Source organism: Camellia sinensis, chromosome 11 (genome assembly GCF_055761805.1).
Source record: "Camellia sinensis isolate YWXY chromosome 11, ASM5576180v1, whole genome shotgun sequence".
Classification (NCBI taxonomy): Eukaryota; Viridiplantae; Streptophyta; class Magnoliopsida; order Ericales; family Theaceae; genus Camellia; species Camellia sinensis.
In genome coordinates, this window is record NC_138971.1 from 111292702 (window position 1) to 111309553 (window position 16852).

A 16852-nucleotide genomic window follows, 5' to 3' on the forward strand; every position below is an offset into this window, starting at 1 on the left:
ACCCCAAACCAAGCAATGCAATGCATGTTATGCAAACATGGCTCGAAAATGCAACGTATCACTAAAATGCAAAGCATGCCAAATGTAATGCAACATATCATGGCAAGCATGCAATGTTCCTAACATGCAATGCTACAATGCAACTCATCATGCAATGCTAATATGTTACAATGCAAGCATGCGATTAGAGGCAACAAGTCACGCATACAACCATGTCCGAGAAGGGCTTAGACTGAAATGGGAGGCCTCAAACACCCCCCAAAACAGTGGCCAAAAGTGTCTCAAGTGATGGACAAAATGCACTACAAGCATGCAAGTCAAAAGGGGCCCAAGGCTAAGGCATAACAACAGGGCACTCCACTACCACTAACCCAAACAAGCATGGCATGAACTATATAACCCAAAAACAGAATTTTAGCATGCAAAATAGCTCCAAAACCCACTGGTATGGCAGCCCTAAAATGACCCAAACACATAGGCATACACAATGCACATGTCAAGGCATGAAAACACAACACTTCAAGGCATTGAAAGAGACACAAAGGACAATGTAAGACCACATTATATGGACTGGAATATGATCTCAACTAATGCCAAATGATGACAATAGGCCAAGCTAGGCATGTTAATGATCCATACACTCAGGCCATGTTTGATTCACAACACTAATAGTGAGGTATTAATAATCCTATTAAATTAGTGTGGTATTAGTTATCCCACCCCTACCCCATTACTAATAATCCTACAAATTTGTTGGATTAATTATCCATTGGATTAATAATCCTAAACTAAAATGTCAAAACAAACATAGGATGATTGGGCCCACGGATTAATAATCCCAATCCTATGCTTTAATCCTTCCAATCAAACATGCCATCAAGGCTCATGATCCAAAATGCAAAGCAACTATATCAAGCATGCTAAACAAGACCAAATCAGTGGCCAACAGACCTCATGCATGACAAAATATGGTTAAGAACTTCACAAAGTGAAGCCAAAATATGAGAGCATGGTAGTCAAAAGTCATGATGCATTTCTAGGCACAAACAAGGGAATACAAAGCAAGTATGTTAAGCATGCAAAGGGCCACCAATCCGACCAAAAAAAGAGATAACATGTGACCTAAATAGCACCAAAAACATCTGATATGGAGCCAAAAACAACCAAGCATATATGCTACCCTTATGAGCCCAAAACATGCACAAATGAGACACAAAGGGAGAGGGGTGTCCCTCCCCTATACAAGACTTCAAACCATCTTCTTCACCACTGAAAATCCACTGGATTTCAGTGGTGAGAAGGCTAATACAACAAAGCAAATAAGGCTTAAAGAAAAAGACACCAAAAGGGGCCAAAAGAGACCTAAGAGGGAGATTTCGACCCCCAATGCCAAAACACCCTAAATGAAAGTTCTTAAGTATGAAAATATAAGACTTTTTTTAGTTATACACAAAGCTCAAATCAATATGCAAGATAGGTCAAAAGCCAATGCAAGATTGGGGAAAATAAAGCAAGAAACTCACCCTTGAAGAACACTTCAAGAACAGTTGGTCCAGCCACTCTTTTCTGACCAAAATTAGTCCAAAACCTTAAGAATCAACCCTCAATGTCTCACAAACTTGAAGCAAGGTGTGGTAGTGTGTGTCTTAGTGCAAAACTAAGGTAAAAATGCACTTTTAGGCCACAAAACACACACAAGGGAGGAGAGAAAGTAAAATATAGAGAGAGAGGGTGTATATATCAGATATATATATATGTATAAGCTCTGGTTTTTCTTTCAAAACCACCAACCCTTGACAATGGGAGAAGAGGGGTCCTTATATAGGCAAAGGGAAATGGTTTAAGCTTCTCAAAGAAGCTAAGCGAAAGGGGCAAAGGGGGCAAAGGAGTCAAGGCTTCTTGAGGAAGCTAGGACAGCTGGCCAAGCTTCCTCAAGAAGCTTGGCCAAAGGGTTCAACCTTCTAGAATGAAAAGGGGTGCAAAGGCTCAAAACAGCCACTTCATGCACGGGGAGGAGTGTTGGTGCATTCCAGCTGGCACAGCTGGCATGCACCAAGTCTGAAGGGTGCAAAAGGGTCACACCGGCCAGCAAAATAGGTCACCGGCCAAAGAAAGTGCCGGCCGGCCATATAGAGTGCCGACCGGCCATTGGTTTTAAGAAACCACTGCCGGTGGCACCAATAAACGGCCGGTGATGTGAGGGGACAGCCGGTGGGGTATGGGAATGGCCAACAAGCCATTCCCTGCCTTTCAAGGCAAAAACACAAGTGTTTGGTGCAAAACCAGACACCAAACAGTTGAGTCGAGAGATCCTGAGGCAAGGCGCGCAACCGAGACCTCCGGGAACTCAAGACGAAAACAATCATGGATGATCACCGAGTGTTCCAACGGTGACGTTCAAGTCTTGAGGTCGGTCAAAAATGGGGTGTCTACAACAGTGTATACAAACCAAACTGTTTAAAAAAAATAAATGTAGTGATACTGTACGATTTCCTGAGCTGATAAATAAAATAAAATAAAAGATTCCCTAGGTTTATTAGCAAACATGATAGAATATTTTCCAAATTCTTAGAAACACAAACACATATGGAGGCCATTATTTGCCAAAAACAACCCTTTATTGGCCAAAAACTGTCCGATTTATTGATTAATCTCCAAAAACTGTTTGACACAAAAATTTCGAATTTATTAAAGCTTGAACAGTATATAAAACCACAAATTCAAACCAAAGTATGAATTTAAGAAATCAAACAGCGTGATACCACAGTATGAATTTAAAAAATTAACTCATGAATTCTATAAGGGCCTTTTCGTTGAAATAGAAAAACACGAAATGTGGTTTAGATTTCCATACTTACCACATCTGTAAAATTAATTTAACTCCTAATAAAATTAATAAAATTCAAACTAATAATAGATTAATTTAACTCCTAATAGATTAATTTTACACACTAATAAAATTCAAATGTTATCAAATGTTACAAGCTAATAAATTCGAATGTTATCAAAATGCTATACAAACTAATAAATAGGTGTTTTATGCAATAAATAAAACTCAAACTAAGGCCTTGTTTGATTAACAGGTTAATAAAATAGTACCACTAATACTACCAATCAAACATGCCCTAAGTGTCATTCAAGGAGAAAAGAAAAAAAAAACAAAGATTAATTTAACTCCTATCTATATTGGTTAAATTTGAAACATTAGATAAAAAGTCAAAAACTAATACAAAAAATAAACCCATTCAACACAAAAAACATGCCCTAAGAGGCAGAGGAAGGTATGTTTATTTTCTTCTTCCAATTTTCCATTTTTTTTATTAAAATAAAATAAATAAAAAAACGCCATCTGTTTGGTTGCTTAGAAAGCAAAAACCCACTTCAGTTTGTTAATTAATTGGCACAGGTTTTGTTAGACATGGCTTTCTTAGACATGGCTTCTCAATATATATATACATACTGGAATCAAACATAAATAGGGGGTTTGGGGTTTGGAATCATATATATACAGGGGGTTTGGGGTTTGAAATCATATAGATAGATATATATACATCCATATATATATATATATATATATATACATACATACATATTGGAATCATATGTATAGATATATATACATCCATAATCATATATAAAATAAAAATAAAAGATTAATTTACCTTGGTTCGATATGAAAGGTCTTGAGGAAGTCCACAATGCTTCAGACTCAATGCTTCAAACCTGTTGTCAATATTATTGAAACAAAAGATTATTGAAGATTATTAAAGATATCCAAAAATTAAAGATATCCAAACATGCTGGTAACATTCATTAATATTTTGAAAGATTATTGAAACAAAAGATATCCAAAGATAGAAATATAAAAATCAAAGTCCAGGTTTCCATTTTCCCAATTGTTAGCTACTAATTAATGCTTGGTTGGTTGTGTATGAATGACATTTAATAGCATTCCAAATGAAATTATCATGCATTACAAACTAATAAATTGTAGAGGTTATTTGTAAATCAAATTTGAATGTTATCAAAATGCTATACAAACTAATAAACGTGTAGTACCTTTGATTGACAGGTTAATAAAATAATACCACTAATACTACTAATCAAACATGCCCTAAGTGTCATTCAAGGAGAAAAGAAAAAAAAAAAAGAAAAAAAAAGAAGATTAATTTAACTCCTATATATTTTGGTTAAATTTGTTTGCAAATAAAAAGACAAAAACTAACACATAAAATCAACCCATTCCCTCTATTTAAAAAGCCACAAAAAATAAAATTAATAAAAGAAACAATATCACATACATACATACATACATACATACATACATACATACATACATAAAGTACAATTATAGACTTGTATCCAAAGATATAAATATAAATACTAAAGAAAAATCAAAACCTAGTTTTCCATTTTCCCCATTATTTGTAAATCAAATTCAAATGTTATCAAAATGCTATACAAACTAATAAATTCGAATGTTATCAAAATGCTATACAAACTAATAAATAGGTGTTTTTATGCCCGTGATTGAATGCACTATCTAATAAAATTCTTATATTACAATCTGTGTGTTGCAAAAATGTTAACGACCATAAAAATGTTTAATGAAAATTGTCTCAAAGTTGTGATCAAACAACCAAAAATGTTTAGGATCAATCAATCGACCAACAAAGGCTAGATGATTTTTCGTAAAACTTTTAAGAGAAATTATGTCTTATGTAGCATACCCAAACAAATATAGCCCTAAATAGTATATCAAAAAACCATAGAAAGACAACTACATGAAACTTTTGATTGGTTCAAGATAACCTGTGAAAATACAATAAAGAATTCAAATAAGAAGTTACATTGATCACAAATTGTTCTAGAACCATCTCAGATGAAACAAACATAACTTTTTAGTAATCACTGTTAAACTAAAAATAAAATAATCAAATTTAGATGAGTAAACCAAACTAAACCAAACCAAGCCTTAAGTCTCATCAAATGAGATCGATTGCATAAATAAAAATGTGCACAATAAAATAATCAATTTCAAATTAGTTTAATAAAAATAAAAAAATAAAATAAAAAAAGCCATTGCCTATTTTGAAGAGTGATTGTGGTCGGTAACCATGACAAACTAAGAAGCCACTTACACACAAATGCAAAAAAAATATATTCTTGAAGCCCCAAACACATTTCTCATGTGTGATGGCATTTTTTGGTGCCAAAAATATTAGAGTGATTTCATTTGGACAATGACACTTTTTACCAAGAAAGGTAATATATCTTGTATATAAGAATAGCACTATCACATTCTCTCTTCTTCTTTTTTCATCTTGTCGCACTCAAATGCCTCTCCAACTCACAGAAAATCATGCAGTGGAATGGAAAATATCTATTAATCCTCCATAGTCATTCTATTTTGAGATATTTAGACAGCAAATATTGCAAGATTGTTTCATAAAGTCAAAAAGCCAACAAATAATTTCATAAAAATAGTACCACTTTGATTAACATGTTAATAAAATAGTACCATTAATACTATTAATCAAACATGCCCTAAGTTTCCTTGAAGGAGAAAAGGAAAAAAAAAAAAAATTTAACTCTTAATAAAATTAATAAAATTCAAACTAATAATAGATTAATTTAACTCCTAATAGATTAATTTTACAAACTAATAACATTCAAATGTTATCAAAATGCTATACAAACTAATAAATTCAAATGTTATCAAAATGCTATACAAACTAATAAACAGGTGTTTTATGCATTAAATAAAACTCAAACTAAGGCCTTGTTTGATTAACATGTTCAGATTTAAGGATTGGAGTACTCCTATCTATTTTTGAACTAAGGCCTTATTAGTTTTATGGCAGATTTAAAATAGTACTCCAATCTATTTTTCAAACTAATAAACTGGTGTTTTATGCAATAAATAAAACTCAAACTAAGGCCTTGTTTGATTAACAGGTTAATAAAATAGTACTCCAATCCTTAGTTTTGAGTTTGAATTTTAGTTTGAAAAATAGATAGGAGTTAAACTAAGGCCTTCTTCCCCTTCAGAATAATATCTGCCATCCATCAACAACTAAATGATATTTCGAATCCTTACTCTTCTTTTTTCATCAAATTCAATTGAAATCTTGGTTAAAAACTTAATTTGATAGGAGTACTCCAATCCTTACTATTTTTCTCTTCTTTTTTTTTTTCCAGCAAATCTTTTTGAAAAATTCCAAACTTATCCTGAAATCAGTTTTAACCATTTTTAATAAAAGAAAACCATCTTCAATCCTTACTCTTTTATAAATTAAAACCATCTTAAAACCCTTTTCAAAACCATCTTGAAAACCATTCAAAAACCCATTTTAGATCAAGTAACCATAATCGTATCTATATATAAAAGAGTTGATTCAATATTTGAGATATCTGTATTCTCAATATTTGCATTGTCCCTAATCATATATAACCAAATGTCATGTGGACTTGCAGTTCAATTTTCAAGTTTTGGCCCCAAAACATAAAACTAATACACTAATATGGAACCAATTAAGGCCATAAATAAGTTGCCCATAGCAGAAGTTATTAAATGGGAAGACTTGCAACTTATTATGATTATACCACATGTAAACAGACACATATAATTGTTTTACATATTTGATAATACATTCCGATATGTATTAAAACTTCATAAAATGGATGCTTAAATCTGTTCATTAACATGCTCAGATTTAGTGCACGTTCATACACATTTATCACAAGAAACACCACAAAAAAAATATAGCGATCCCGGTTTTCCCCTTTCTTTTTTTTTTTTATATTCTGAACTCGGTTCTGTGGTTGATGGTTGTTGTCTGTGTTGCATTTCCATCCTTTAACTCTTAGTAAGTGAGTTTAGAAATGTTTTGGGCGTTTTTGGAACAGGTTGGTTGAGCTTTGGCCTCAAGTGTTGTTGCCCAGGTTTTTGGTGATCCGCTCGAGTGGGTCCATTTGCGCTCGAGCGGAGTCCGCATACTTGCAGTATCTTGTGTGTCTGCAAAACTTCTGCAGATGTGTTTTTCACGCTCAAGTGGATTTTCTTACGCTCGAGCGGGTATCTTGGCGCTCGAGCGGGTGTTTGAACTCTGTAAAAGTACTGGATGATTGAAATCTACGCTCGAGCGGGCTTTCTTTGCGCTCGAGCAGGTGTGTTTTGTTTTTGTGTCTTGGCGCTCGAGCGGGTTCAGTTTTTGTGTTTGACGCTCGAGCGTCCTATTCTCCGCTCGAGCGGGTCATACGTATATCAGTTCGCAGCAGCAGCTTCTTCTTCACTTTTTGATTTCCCCTTTTGTCTAAAACTCTAGATTTGACTCCCTCTCTCTCTACACTCACCTTTTCTTTAGGGATTGATCTAGTTCTTGGGTGTTCCTACCCTAATCTCTTTGTAAGAAAGGTAGAGGGTTGCGTGGGCTTTGTTTTGATCCGAAAAACTTTGGGTTTGGAGCAATTCCGAGTTTGGCTCTTCTTTCCCTTGGGTTCTCCATTTGAGGTAGGGATTTCCTTATTCTTTTACAATGCTTCGTCTATAGATAGACATGTGGTAGTTTTCTATTGCATGAAAATTATATCCATGTTGGATTTGTTTGAAAACCATGGGGGTGAACCTAGGGTTGGTTGTTTGAAAATGGGTTTGTTATCATTGAAGGTGATTTGGACTAATTGGGGTGTAAATTAGTATAGTAATGTTGATAGAAGAAAAAGCCCTAATTTATATTTGATTTGATAAATTAAAAGAGGGGTTTTGTACTTTAGACCAATACATATGTATTTTGGATCTCAAATGAGATTATTGTTAATTGTTGTTGGTATTTGAGCCCCTTTTGGGTCAATGTTAAGAAAGAGGGAGAAAGCCCTAATTTACTATTATGAATTAATTGCATAATTGATTTGGAAAATTATGAGAAGAACGGTATTGGTTTTATGAAATGAAAATGGGGTTTTGGAATTGGAAAATCCTGGAAGTCGATCTTGGAAATGGGAAATGAAGTGTCAACTCTATGTGAGTTTTAGAAAATGAATATGAGAATTGAATTGTTGAATCTTGATTGTTGAATACGCACATTTGGGGAAAATTGTTGTTGGATTTAAGATCTCATGAGAGTTGAGTCTTTATAATAGATGTACTAAAATCATGCATCTAGAGGTTTTGTCCTTGGTCATCGGTGGAGGATGACATGGTTGTGTTGAATTGTCGTGTATGCATTACACCTGTGTTGATTGAACATTGTATGTAATGAAGTGCTATTGTACATTATATATGTATAAATTGTTAGGGAGGAGAAAGGGGATGTACTCCAGTGTGTGGGATGAGATAGGGGATGTACCCCACACATACTTATGTGTTCATATACTTTAACACATTGCTTATGTATTTTGATAGTTTATGTGTACGTATTACACTTGTTGGTTGTACTCTGTTGTATGGTGATTCTTGGTGTTATACCCTGCGCTTATAATCAGAGGTACCGTTACCTTCCAGCTAGCCTGGAGAACTGACTGCGCTGAGAATAGAAGGTACCACACCCTTCCAGCTAGCGCCTGGTAAAATGGCATATTGTTGTGAGAGTTTTATCCTTGGCTTACTGTGCATATAGCCGGTAGAGCAGAGTTTTTATTGTTTTGTCTCAGTGTATCTGATTATATCATGGATTGTGATGGTTATAGTTTTGGAGGGCCTAGTTGCCTCAATTGTTAATTTTATACATGTTGATGATCTGTTATCTCCCTTTTATTGAAGGCATGCATGTATAGTTATGGATGTATTGAAAACAAACCAAAATGCCATTGTGAGATTTTGGGAAAGTGTGAAGGGAAAAATTGGGTATTTGAAAGTATATTTTGAAAAAGGGAATATCTGTTGTAAGTATGGAAAATGTGAGAAAGTTAATGGGCTCAGAGAAATTGGTTTCCTAAGAAGTTGTTATTGTTGTGAAAGTTTGGGAACAAGGGTTAATGAAATGAAATGAAAGATGAATCGCTTATAGCGCTGAATGGATTGACTGTTTTGAGAAAAGCTTATACTTATGTATACTTTTGTATAAACTGCCACATTATTATTCTAGTACGAGATTGAGCATTCATGATCATAGCTATCTGTAAGCTGTTATTGTTGAGGATCATGTAGAGATCCCTACTGGACTATATGTTCATCCCATGTTGTTGAATCTTTTTTAGGTGTTAAGCAGGATGTGTTACAAGATGTGGATCTTCTTACTTGTTGGCCACGGGGCCTCTTTTGTGTTGGCCGAATGCCATATATGTAAAAGGGTTACACCCTTCTTTGAATTCTTTAATGATGTAAGCCTTCGGGCATTTTATTCAGTATGCTCATGTTGTATTTAATTTGCATTCGGATGAGAGAATTGTTATTTACTTCTATTCATCGGACTAAAGAGTTTATTTCCGCATGTTATCTCTGAACTTGAATTAAGCTAATGAATTTGGTAATGACTTCGAGTAATAAAAAGTGGGGCGTTACAAAAAATGTCAATTCTGTTTATTACTGTCAACGGTGGCGGCAAGGACTTCCATTTTCTCAAATAACCTATACCCCACAATAAAAAAAAAAAAATACATATTGGAATGTGGCAAAGTAGCTTTAAAGATTCAAATGACATGGACATTGCATGTTAGAGCAACTTTAATGGTGTGCTTCCCCTTCATGCGAAAGCCAAAATTTGGCAACAACACTTCCAATTCATGTGCTATTTTTTGGTGCCAAATTATAACAATGCCAAAATTTGGCAAGAGCTCATCTCTCTATTCTCTAATGACAGAACCCTATTTGTCAACAAAGCCATTGTGATATAAGCTAATTGTTATTGTTGTCAGACAATCTTAACTGTACTAGACAATTTTTTTTTTAATATACAAATTTAAAAGGACAAATGAAAGAAACACTGAAGTTGAATTTTTTACTTGCTGATATGCATGGTGGAAGCAGAGTGTAGCAAGGAAAGACCTAGTTGAATCAAAGAAAAAGAAAACAATAATTAAACAACAAATATAATTGTCCCAATAACACTAACAATTTGTGTAAAATTCCAAGTTGACTCTTTGAGAAAAAAAAAGATTTCTATATATTAGATCCAAAACACAGCATAGTGTCTTCCCAAAGAAAATTTGAAAGAGATGAGAGGAGTACGTGTGTGTGTGTGTGTGTGTGTGTGTGTGTGTTTGTGTGTGTGAGGGTGTGTGTGTTCAAAAACAGAGCCATCAGATTACAGAGGGTGTGTGTTCACAATGATATATATAATACACACAAATACATACATATTGGCTTTTAAATAGTCAAACCCATTTCATAAATCAAAACCATGTTCAACATCAAACATTTCAAATTAACCATATCAGATTAATCACATATATGCATACATATATATATACATATATACATATATATACACATATACATATATATACATCCAAAATGCAAATTATATATATTATACAAACAAATACATATATATTGGCTTGAGAGAGAGAGAGACAGAGAGAGAGGGGTAACCGGGGACGGTGACGGTGACGGTGACGGTGACGCCATGGCCGGGGACAGACTTCGGTCCGGTTCCGGCAGTGACGACTCCCTTTCAACCGTTGTTCCCCTGTTGATCTATTTTATTCCGGCAGAGAGAGAGGGAGGAAGAGGGAAGATGAAGACAGGGAAGCACGACAAGGGTTGGACTTCGACAGGGAAGCACGGGAATAGGCTCCAATGGAGGTAGAGAGAGAGAGAGAGAGAGTTCAAAATTTGAAAACAGAAAGAGAGGAGAGGAGTATGTATGAGAGAGAGAGGGTGTGTATTGAGAGAGTGTGTGTGTTGAAAGAGATGAGAGTGAGATGTTTTTAGCCCTTAGATTAAATCAATCTAATAGTCAAAATTTGGACAAAGGGACAAAAGTCCTATCCAGATTCAAAATCTTAGCTTCCCTGTTATATAGATTTTTTTGTATATGTCATACATTTTTATGGCAAATGTTATGTAATATTATGGTGAAATTACAATAAATTGTGGTTCAGAAATGAAAATACGCATTATGTGGTGATATTACGACAAGTCTTTTGTAAAACAACAGGGTGCCTTCTGATCCTCAAAAATGGATTACAAAACGGATATCATCAAATAAAATTAGACAGAGAGTATTTCACTAATAGCTTTTAGTATGCCATAAAGTCATTATGAATAGCTTGTGATGTTATTCGAATTAAAAAAACACTCTTAAATATTTCGAAGAAGAGGGTTTCGTGGAGTGGAGGTTATGACTACATCTTGTGGTAGTCCTCTCATGTTACTCTCATCCATCACCGCACCACCACATGGAGTAGGGATTATGTCTGCATGGTGGTTGGGTAGAGAGTGTGATATGATTGGCTGAAGAAGAGAGTTATAATTGGGTGATGGTTGAGTTGTAGTTGGCTGAAAAAATGAATGCAGTAGGAGGGCGTCATAGGTATGAAGTTATTGTTGCATGTTGTTGTCAAGTCTTGAGATAAAAAATGATGATGAAATAAAATAAATTTTATGGCGGTGAATTATGCGAGATCTGTTGAAGTCAAGATTTACAACAGACTTGGTGACAAGTGAACTTTGGATAAACAAGGCACGAGCAATCAATAATAACTCCAGACATAATAAAGGAAGAAAATAAAATTTATACTTACTTATTTCTTTGTGTTGGGTTTTTGTAATTAACAATTTCATTGGATAAAACTCCATTCAAATGTAATTGCATTCACTTATTTTTATCTGTGAGTTTGTAAGAATTTATATGCGAATCCGACCCAATTTGTGCCTGAGTACAGGAGTTTGTGCTGAAGGAAATGTGTGCTTGAGCAGAGGTGTTTTTTATCCTGTCAAAGTTCTTAGACCGCGCTCAAACGAAGTGACAGGTGAAAGTTTGTTAGCATCGCCTTTCAAACACACCGCTCGAGCAGTCATTCCTGTGCTCGAGTGGTCATCACGACTCTAAATCTTTTAAATTGCCTCATATGCATTTTTCAAGATGGAACCCTTCGTTGGACAAAACTCCATTCAAATGTAATTGCATTTGCTCATTTTTATCTATGAGTTTGTGAGAGTTTAGATGCGAATCCAACCCAATTCGTGCCTGAGTATAGAAGTTTGTGCTGAAGGAAATGTGTGCTTGAGCAGAGGTGTTTTTTAACTTGTCAAAGTTCTTAGACCACTCGAGCGGTAGAGTGTGCGCTTGAGCGTTGATTTGGAGCATCCAATATCTCAGTTTGTTTTCAAAGATACTGAGAGTTATGTTTTACCACTTGAGCAGTAAGTCTTGCACTCAAGTGAAGTGACAGTTGAAAGTTTGTTAGCACCACCTTTCAGACACACCGCTCGAGCGATCATTGCGACTTTAAATCTTTTAAACCGCCTAACATGCGTTTTTTAGGGTAGAACCCTTCCAAAATTCTCTCTGTTGAGATAAGGAAAAGTGTTCTATATTGGAGGGTGTTTATAGATTGTTTACCTTGATGGATTAAGAGTGATCAATAGATCAACAAACTTTATATTGACAATAATCAAGAGATTTCTTTTATTCAAATTCAATTTAGAACAGAAATGTTCATTGGTGGATTCCAAGAAACTTAAGCTTGAAGCTTTGGTGGATTCTGAAGTGCGTCACCATCTTAGATTCGACATCGATGTTGTGGATTCAATGTCAGGCAAAGCAATTTCGAGGTGAAGACGGTGGTGAAAGAGGCACAATGGGTTCGATTCAATTTGGGCGTGAATTTGCTAGGTAATTGAGGGTTCTCGATTGTAATTCCTTTTTCTTCTTAGTGGATTTTTTTGTCAGTTTAGTGATTTTTTTATTGTAATTGAAGATGCTCCAATTGTGCTTTTTTCGATGTTATATCGTTGTGATGATTTGTTGTTGTGTGTTTATAGAAATAATTCAATTCTAGTTTAATTGGATTAGATTTATAGTTAGTTGATTGTGAATTGTTATTCATTGTTAAAAGTGAATCTTAATTGCAAATCAAATGTCGGAGGTTTTAAGTTTTTCAGTTTGTAATTGGACACAATTTTAAAGGACAAAATTTGACATGTAATTAAATTATTTGATAATGTCAACAATTTTTTTACCCGATAAGTAACAAAATAGGAAATCTAATAATAACTAAAACTCAAGAGAGATTTTTGTCATTTTAGAAACATTAGAAAAGGTTTCTGGAATTTCATTAAATCTCGGGGGAGGCCAGTGTAATTTAAATCTAAACTTCAAGAGAAATTTTCCGTCAATTTAGAAACATCAAAAGAAATTTCTACAGTTTATTAATTAAATCTTAGGGAGGTTAATGTAATTTACCCTTACTCAATAGCAGAGTAATTACAAATATAAGAAATATTAACATCATCAAGCATGCCACTAGCCCACAATAGCTAAAAAGTTAACAAAGTATAATAATCTAATAAACCAAGCTCATCACCAAGTCCAAACCATTACTAATTACATATAAATTTCAAACTTCTCTCCATAGGAGTTAAATCCACAATGCCACATCACAAATAGGGATGGCAATTTGAACCCAACCCGATAGGGACCCGACCCCTCGACCTCTATTAGAACAGTTTTTCCCCAAAAAATACTCTTGATGGGCTGGGGATGGTATTTGAAAATAAATCCCCGATAATTTTCGAGCCAGGGACGGTGATACGTTTCCTGTCCCCAGCTCGTCCCCGTTTCCCCGAACTGAAATTACCATAACACCCTTCTATCCATTTATATATATAAACCCCCTCTATTATACCCCTCTGATATGATCTATCTCTCTCTCTTCCCTCTACTCTCTCTCTCTTCTCTCCGCAGTCAGCGTCATCTCCCCCTTCGCGACAGTACGCTGCGACGTTGCCTCTTCCTCCTCCGTCGCCTCCTCCTCCGCCACAGTTGAGTGGATCCCCATCGCCTCCTTGTTGGTACATAAATTTTAACCAAATTTATATTTAAATTTCAAATACAGTCAATGACACACATAGAGCCTATGATAAGATTGTTATAGACAATCACTTCCTAAAATGACCAACTTGCTCCGTTGAAGTGTATAAATAAAACAACGTCGTATCTCAACGACGTTATTCAAGATGCTCAAATGACGCGTGGAGCCCATGAAAGATGACACCTGTAGAGCCTACAACAAGGACACCACACAAGATGAAACCCCAAAGATCAATCCGGTTAATCAGATATACGATTAATCATATAACGTTATCATTCAAAATTCAAATTGAGGATGAGGCATTCTTATCACCTAGATGGCCCTCCATAAATATGAGGACCATCACACAAGAATCAAGGATCAAAAAAATTAGAAGTAAGAAGATCAGAGAGAGAGAGAGAGAAAGAAATCAAGAGCTAAAGAAGTTGTTACAAAAAAAGAAGAAAGAAAACCTAGAGAACTCAAGAGCCTACATTACAAACGTAAAATGACGATGAATAGATAAAGGGTTCCAAACCCAAGAATTGTACTTTGTATTCAAGGGTTCAAAACCCATAACAATTTCAATAAAATATTTATTTTTCTTAAATAGTCTTATGTTGTTTATTTTGTTCTTCATTAATCAGAGGTTTCATTTATACAAAATGTATAATTAACGATCTGGAATATAGATCGAAAGTAGGAACCTGCTATTCAAATAATCAACACTGTTTAGTTCAAAAACTAAATAGTGGATATTTGTAACATAAAATTTTGAAATGTGTTGAAACATTTCATGTTTCAAAATTTATGTCTACAAATTCTGGCATGCCTAGTGAGACCTATTTCTCCTCCCATCTTTTGAAGAACAAAATCTCTCTCTCTCTCTCTATATATATATTTGAAACTTATTGACATATTCTTTTGTTATACGAATGCTGAAGCAACTGTCAAAAGGCTAACCTACACTCCGGTGGTTTAGAAATCGTGAAAGGTGGAGATAGCACCTGTCACCTGAGGGGCTTCGGAGCGAATGCTCTTAGCTGTCCCAAAGGTAGAGCTAGTGAAATCATGGAAAGATACACGTCTTTCCCCAACACTTGTCATCCAAGGGGCTTCAGAGCGAATGCTCTTGGTTGTCCCAAAGGCAACTAGCATCACGAAGAAGGTCACACTTTTTTAGAAAGCTGAAAGTTTGAGAAAGATTGCTGAAGATTATGTGAAAGCATCGAAGGAGTACGTAACCATAAAGGCCACAGCCCAAACGAAAAGCTTTCTAATTCAGGCAAGGAAGGCTAATCAGGTTGTAACTACGGCCTTTGTTGCAGCTTTAGAGGGCACAACAAAAAATGTTGTAGCTCAACTACTCATAAAGGTAGAAGACTTCATTAAAATGGCAGAGTCTGCCCAGAAGAGGGCCTTTGTTGAAAACATGGCCATCATTAGGGCCATTGGGAGGAAGGTAATGACCTAAACTCCTGTTGATGGAAAAAAGGCCCCTGTTGTTGAAAAAACAATTGCGGCCTACGAACCGACAGTTTTGTTCAAAGTGCAAAGTCTATCAAACCAAATCTCAGTCACCTCTTAGGAGCCAAAGGAGCACCCGTTGGCCCAACAGGGTTCGAATGAGGAACACCTGTTGGCCCGACGGGATTCAAATCAACATCAATTAGTCTACCATACAAATACTCTCCCTGTTACAAAAAATGTAGGGACAGTTCTATTCAAAATGCGGTCAAACCAAATCCCAGTCACCTCTCAGGAGCCAAAGGAACACCTGTTGGCTCGACAGGGTTCGAATAAGGAACATCCATTGGCCTGACGGGATTCGAATCAACATCAATTTAGTCTCTCTGTTCCTAAAAATGTAGGGACTATTTTGAAAATTCATGAGGAATTTGCAAAAACACAATCAGTTCCTTCTATGCCCATAGGGGCTCGACTTGATATGTCATAAGATGGTTCAGTTTCAAAAAGACAAAGGTGAATAAGAAATAAGGCCTTAAAGAAACTAGAACGAAGAATAGTGGTGACAAATATTATAGGCGTTGTTGAAACGGCTCTCTTGAAAGATAAACACCAAAACAAGTTGAAAGTCCTATCTTTGTAGGAAAGTCAAACCTCTCAAAGGCGGAGCGTAAACAACCCTGGGAAAATATTTCTACCTTGATCGAACTATTTATGGAAGGAATAAGAAAAGGGCCTGTAACAAGGTCTATGACTCATGAGGCTCAAAACAAAGCATCGCGGTCAGATGCTTCAAATGTGAGTAATGTTGTGGGGATTAATAATCCTTTATACAAACAAGATGATTTTGTCTCATCTAGCTCGTCTGTTTTAACTAATATTGAAAACGATGAATTGAGAGATGTCAACAAAGTCGTTGCAGTTATGATGACTGAGGTTGACAAAGAAGGTGAAAATTCGTAGGTCCAACAGGACCAACAAGGTCTCAAGGAAAAAGTGGTGGCCCTACAAGAACAACTTGAGAGAAGAGAACGAGAAATGACTGCTATGTTGAAGCAAATGCAACAGTTGTAGGCCCAAATGACAAGAACAGGAAGTGCACCCAAACAAATGGCACAACCTATAGTGGGGACATCCGTAGGCATACAAAGTGCACTAGCCTCATGGGGCAATGGTCCTTGTTACTCTGATCAAACCAATGGTGATATGAATCCAATGCTCATGGCTATGATCGATGATATGGTGAGGAGACAAGTAAAGAAAGTCAAGGAAAAAGATGATGAGAACTTTCGAATAATTACAAAGCCTTACCTAACATGGGTAAATGCTGTTCCATTTCCTTCTGATTTTTCCCAACCAGATTTCAAAATGTTTGATGGAATAGGAGATCCAAGGCAACATACGGCTCATTTTCTTTTAAGATGCGGGC

At 35.6% G+C, this 16852-nt stretch overlaps 1 protein-coding gene across 1 annotated transcript in view; it reads left to right on the forward strand.

The window, feature by feature from the left end:
* Positions 1-16386, forward strand: part of LOC145802555 (uncharacterized) — a 47444-nt gene extending 31058 nt beyond the window's left edge. Inside the window, exons 3-4 of the mRNA XM_082895282.1 lie at positions 12703-12779; positions 16067-16386. Of these exons, the coding sequence (XP_082751408.1) occupies positions 12703-12779; positions 16067-16386 (397 nt within the window). The remainder of the gene's footprint in view (positions 1-12702; positions 12780-16066) is intronic.
* The last annotated feature ends 466 nt before the right edge of the window (positions 16387-16852 follow it).